The sequence below is a fragment of the Oncorhynchus tshawytscha genome, linkage group LG16 (genome assembly GCF_018296145.1).
Source record: "Oncorhynchus tshawytscha isolate Ot180627B linkage group LG16, Otsh_v2.0, whole genome shotgun sequence".
NCBI lineage: Eukaryota > Metazoa > Chordata > Actinopteri > Salmoniformes > Salmonidae > Oncorhynchus > Oncorhynchus tshawytscha.
The window spans coordinates 56,262,998-56,268,630 of NC_056444.1; the positions used below are offsets into that span (position 1 = coordinate 56,262,998).

A 5,633-nucleotide genomic window follows, 5' to 3' on the forward strand; every position below is an offset into this window, starting at 1 on the left:
AAACCCACGTAAAAAGTTCCATATTGTCTCTTTAATAATTGTTATTAGATGTGACCTAAGCAAGTGTTCGATCCGAACTCGGAATGTAAAATGAGGGACATAGGGACCCTGCAGGTCTATTGTTCCCCATGCGTTGGGCTCTCCTTTGGGGTGCGTTCAGTTCGAATAAACGTTTGCTACGTTGCGTGACGGTTTGTACTGAACGACACGTTTCCCCAAAACGTTCTTGAACAGACTTTGACGTATGTTTGCTCCATTTGGTGGGTGTGGCGGGTGTCACTCACTGAGATTTAATAAGGTGTGGTGGCATGAAGCAATGAGTTAAGTATTTAAAGGGCAGCGGCCTTGCTGGCGTTCATATATATTTGATCAGTTATGCTGAGAGCGTTCTCCAACCCTGGCCTGAAACAACAACCCAACCCCTCCGCGTTTTTCAACTGGTCGTTCAGATCTGCCCCGTTTCCGTTTAATTGAACGATGACCAACGTTTTTTCATACTGAACGCGGTCCAGGTCTCTCTTCTATGAAATCTATTTGGACTATTTGCTCCAAGTACAGTCTTGAAGTCAGCTTGGAAATGAATTCGTCAGCGCTTTGTGCTTTGGTTATTGTTCTGTTGGCATTTGATTTGAAAATAATCTCTGCTGCAGAAACTGGAGGCAATTCTACAGGTGAGTTGTTAAAATTACTTTGCATTATTTGTCACTATTTTTCATGAAACAAAGTAAGGCAATTTGATTAGTTATGTTAAGTAGCCATTTGACATGTAGGCCTACCTTTGTGATGTGAGACACAAGTGACTAGCCTATATAGGCCTAATTGTGTATAGGCTATTTTGCATCTTATTGTGTTGTTTTACTTACTAAAAACACGAGCCAGCCATTATGATTTAAATTTGCTGGTTGAAACAATCCAGCCTTACACTTGGCCATTTTACGCATAGCCTACACTGAATGTGCCGGTACCGAAAATGAACGAAAAAGCTTCTGTTTTTGTAATTCATTGCCGTAATGTTGCTAGAGTAGCCTACTTTGTAATTACACCTTAATTAACTTGATTTGAGGTCGCCCAAGTTCACTCCAACGATTCCTCCTGCTCTCTCACAGTGCCAATCCTCCCAAAGGCAGGTCAGTGCCCGCGACTTCTGAACGTGGTGCCATCACAAAAGGGATGCTTTTGCGATGAGGACTGTCCTGGAGATGACAAATGCTGCGTATTTGACTGCGGCGCAGTGTGTGTCCCACCTGTCTTCAGTAAGAAGAACCTGACTGTCTTATTAACCTCATCAGGCCCAAAGATACCTAGATATCTGTTTTTTCACTACTTTCATTGATCTATATGTACAGCCTTCATATTTAGCCTCACAATTAAGTGTTTTACGATTTTCTTTTCAGTACAATGAAAGTATTAGTAGAAATGTAATGAAAAAAAATGACACATTTGTTGCCTTCATGAGTATCATTGACTAATGTCAACAACAAAAAATGAGGTCCACCAAACAATAACCTGATAAAAACATTTTTTTACAGAAATGTTTTGCTTAGTGAGAAATTAATGTCCAACTAGTCAGTGACAACTGTGTGGAGTTTGGAGTTTTTGACAGCAACAATGTGAGCTTATTACAGTATTATAGACATATGTTCGGGGGTGTCCTATGATCTTTTATGTAGAAGAACCTTTGCTTTCTATCGACTCTTGTGCGGCTTGTGAGCTTCGTAGAGCAAAACAGTGCGTGTTCGTGAGCGTCTCAGTTTTTTATAGTGGGGTTCATAATAGTTTGTAGCGCAAACCGTTCAGAGTTTACAGATGTTTTTGTGAGAAGAACCGTTTTCAGGATCCGCCCTTGTCTCTCAAACACAGCCCCCGTTAATCGCACAAACTAATGGTTGGTATGGGACCATGTCTGTTCCTACAGCCCTTTGTTCCTTCAGTTCCCACAGCCCTATGTTCTCTCAGCCCTATGTTCCCTCAGCCCTAAGTTCCTTCAGCCCTATGTTCTCTCAGCCCTATGTTCCCTCAGCCCTAAGTTCCTTCAGCCCTATGTTCCCTCAGCTCTATGTTCTCTCAGCCCTATGTTCCCTCAGCCCTAAGTTCCTTCAGCCCTATGTTCCCTCAGCCCTATGTTCTCTTAGCCCTATGTTCCCTCAGCCCTAAGATCCTTCAGCCCTATGTTCTCTCAGCCCTATGTTCCCTCAGCCCTAAGTTCCTTCAGCCCTATGTTCCCTCAGCCCTGTTTCCTCAGCTCTATGTTCTCTCAGCCCTATGTTCCCTCAGCCCTAAGTTCCTTCAGCCCTATGTTCTCTCAGCCCTGTTCCCTCAGCTCTATGTTCCCTCAGCCTGTTCTCTCAGCCCTATGTTTCCTCAGCCCTATGTTCTCTCAGCCCTATGTTCCCTCAGCCCTAAGTTCCTTCAGCCCTATGTTCTTTCAGCCCTGTTCCCTCAGCTCCATGTTCCCTCAGCTCTGTTTCCTCAGCCTATGTTCTCTCAGCCCTATGTTTCCTCAGCCCTATGTTCTCTCAGCCCTGTGTTCCCTCAGCTCTATGTTCCCTCAGCTCTGTTTCCTCAGCCTGTTTCCTCAGCCCTGTTCTCTCAGCCCTATGTTCCCTTAGCCCTATGTTCCCTCAGCCCTAAGTTCCTTCAGCCCTGTTCTCTCAGCCCTATCTTCCCTCAGCTCTGTTTCCTCAGCCTATGTTTCCTCAGCCCTGTTCTCGCAAAACAAATATGAATAATAATCTATCTTAGAAAATAAAATTTGTCTGTAATATTGACAAAAGGTCAAGGTCAAAGTGATTGCACATATTCAATAGGTCCCATATACCCTTAACTATTATTACTTAAATATTTGTGTAGATGCTGAAATAATCATATTTTTTTGTAACCTTATAACAATAAGCATTTGTGCCAGTTTTAATTGAAATTGTTTCAGCGATTACTGAGGGAACATAGGGCTGAGAGAACATAGGCTTGAGGGAACATAGGCCTGAGGGAAACATTGATGATGGGGACTAAATATCTAGTCACAAATATGACAGATTTTCAGAAAGGGGTTCATGTGTCTTCATGGTAAGTTGGGTTCCCTGACACGTCTGCTCTGCAAATTGTGTTTACAAAGCAAAGCCTGGAGTGTGCCCTCGCAGACGATGGGGTTCAGGGATGTGTGCCGAGTTCTGTTCCAATGACAGTGACTGCCCCAATGATGAAAAATGCTGCCACAATGGATGTGGGCATGAGTGCATTGCACCGTACACAGGTAGGATATGGTCCCAGAGTGACAGATACACACATCCATTGCATTCATTATTACTGCATTATTCTGGAAACAAGAAAGCTGGATCTTGTAATGTACATTTCATACACATAGATCAATATATTTCACATACACTCTCTTTAGAGCTGAGACACTCAATTAAGAACATTTCCAAGAGCCATGCAGGCACATAGTCTATATATATGACCCTGAGCATTCCAGCTATAGAATAAGAAAGATTCCAAGTCATTGTAATTGTAAAACTTTAATGGGAATAGTCAGTGTAGGCTGTTGGTACCATAAACCTACAGTATGTTGCTACTTTATAATGAAACACATGTTTTCTGTTGCCTTAGTGAAACCTGGTCGCTGTGCCCTGCCTAAGGGGACCCCCATGTGTGCTGAGTTCTGTTACCATGACGGCCAGTGCCCCGAGGAACAGAAGTGTTGCCGGACAACCTGTGGCCACGCCTGCAGTGAGCCCTGCTCATAGGACAGCAAGGTTTGGGTCTGGAGAGAAGTGACAGCACTCATAGACTCCTCAAATCATTTCAATAAAAAAAGAAGAGTTCTCCTTCAAGAAGAGGAATGCTTGTTGTTGTTTTTTTTTAGGGTGGGGGGGTTGTACTTGTTTGTATTCCAATCAATAAAGCGGTATGTGCAGCCTTTATATACATTCCAGTACATGTATTACCTTGTTGGTGGAAATCTAGTTTCCAGGGTGCCTTTTTATGCCGGCGCTGAGCTACAACGACAAATGATGGAACACACTAAGAATGGAAATTGCTCAAGTATGTACACGTTCCGTCTTTCCACCAGATTCAGTGGTTATTCTATTTGGTCAGGGATTTGTCTGGAGCACTCAGGTTTCTAGTGTTACTACACCTCCCCCAACTCTGCACAACGTTTCTGTGTTCCCTGCCAGTGTATACCCACTTCCCAGTCTAAATGGACTGAGTTCAGCAGAGCTATTAAACCGGACATGACCCTCATTAGCCCTGTTTATACCTGCTTCTAACATGCATCCTTTGTCCTGATCCTGCCCACCGCCGGAGGTAGTCAGGCACGCATTTGTAGACGGCTCTGGTCAGTGAAACCATTTAAATCATCGTTATCCTGCCCTCTATCATTTACAGGTGGCACAATAGACTTGTGGCATCAATATGTACATTTAAATAAACATTATATTGAAAGAATATCAGTCAAATAATTTGCATACAGGGATAGACCAGGAAATCTGGTCACAATGTGTACACCTTGGAGAGATAGGAGAGACATTTTAATACCACGTGCAGACAGATGTCTGAAAATGTGGGCACAATCTGAATGTGGAGAAGATCAGGACACAGCACGCCTGTTAGCGGCAGGTATAAACAAGGCTTTTTATTTGGAATGCTGAGGGCTTTTTTCCCCCCCCTCTAGTGCCAAACACGTGCAAGAGGAAATTGCTGACTTGCAAAGAAAGAGACCTCTGTGTGTCTGTGTTCTGTTGGAACTTGGCAGGAGTGAGGCCAAGCTTGTTTATAGAGAAAAGAATCATCCGCTCCCTCCCCTTCACATACACACTTCCACAGCTGAGGCAAGTGAGATGGGATACAGAAAGTGAACTGGGTGTATTAAAATAGACTAGGGAAAGTGTCTGCTCCATTTTATCTGATAAAGTAGACCATGATATCTGTTCATGATACATTTCTATCTGAAATGTTCTGTAATGGTGGCAGGTAGCCTAGTGGTTAGAGCGTTGGACTAGGAGCCAAAAGGTTGCAAGATCGCATCCCCGAGCTGACATGGTAAAAATCTGTTATTCTGCCCTGGTTATGAAAATCTGTTGTTCTGCCCCAGTTAGCCTAGGAACAAGTGGGTTGTCATTGAAAATAACAATTTGTTCTTAACTGACTTGCCTAGTTAAATAAAGGTAAAATACATTTTTAAAATTACATCTGCCTGAATAGGTCCATACTGTATGGCTCATCATAGAATTACATCAGCTGTTATGACTGCTTATGTTATGTCGTGAAGACTCCTAAACTGGATTACGGTACAGTTGATCCAATCCATGCTCAGCGGCCAATTGTTCATTTATCCTCCAGGAGTTCTCTATCAGTCCAAACGCACTGTTTTGGACTGGGATGAGAGAGTCCACATCATTCTTCAAGTGTGCAATCCTTTTTTCTATGTTCTCCACAAGCCTCCATGTATTTCTTTTTATGAAACCGTAGGACTTGATTTTTTTCAAATAAATGTTTGGACAGTTGCCAATTTTATTAAAAAGACAAATAGCCCAGGTTACCCCATATCTTCAAACATTCTCATGCTGTTTGGTAAAATGTGAAGAATCAACAGCAGTTTTAGTACACAAAAAAATGAGCAGTCTTAAAAAGTCAAA

General features: G+C 42.7%; 1 protein-coding gene across 1 annotated transcript; it reads left to right on the top strand.

The window, feature by feature from the left end:
• Nucleotides 1-365: 365 nt before the first annotated feature.
• LOC112215964 (perlwapin) lies at nucleotides 366-3,923 on the top strand. Its single transcript, XM_042299391.1, has 4 exons — nucleotides 366-671; nucleotides 1,107-1,253; nucleotides 3,113-3,250; nucleotides 3,604-3,923. The coding sequence occupies exons 1-4, from the start codon at nucleotides 524-526 to the stop codon at nucleotides 3,738-3,740; spliced, it is 570 nt and encodes a 189-aa protein (XP_042155325.1). The 5' UTR covers nucleotides 366-523; the 3' UTR covers nucleotides 3,741-3,923.
• Nucleotides 3,924-5,633: the final 1,710 nt, after the last annotated feature.

What these genes read in the sequence shown, in the direction of transcription:
- LOC112215964 (XM_042299391.1), top strand. Translation starts at nt 524, where the DNA reads ATGAAATCTATTTGGACTATTTGCTCCAAGTACAGTCTTGAAGTCAGC. An exon ending in AACTGGAGGCAATTCTACAG is followed by an intron (nt 672 to 1,106) that starts GTGAGTTGTTAA and finishes GCTCTCTCACAG; the next exon opens with TGCCAATCCTCCCAAAGGCA. An exon ending in GTGCATTGCACCGTACACAG is followed by an intron (nt 3,251 to 3,603) that starts GTAGGATATGGT and finishes CTGTTGCCTTAG; the next exon opens with TGAAACCTGGTCGCTGTGCC.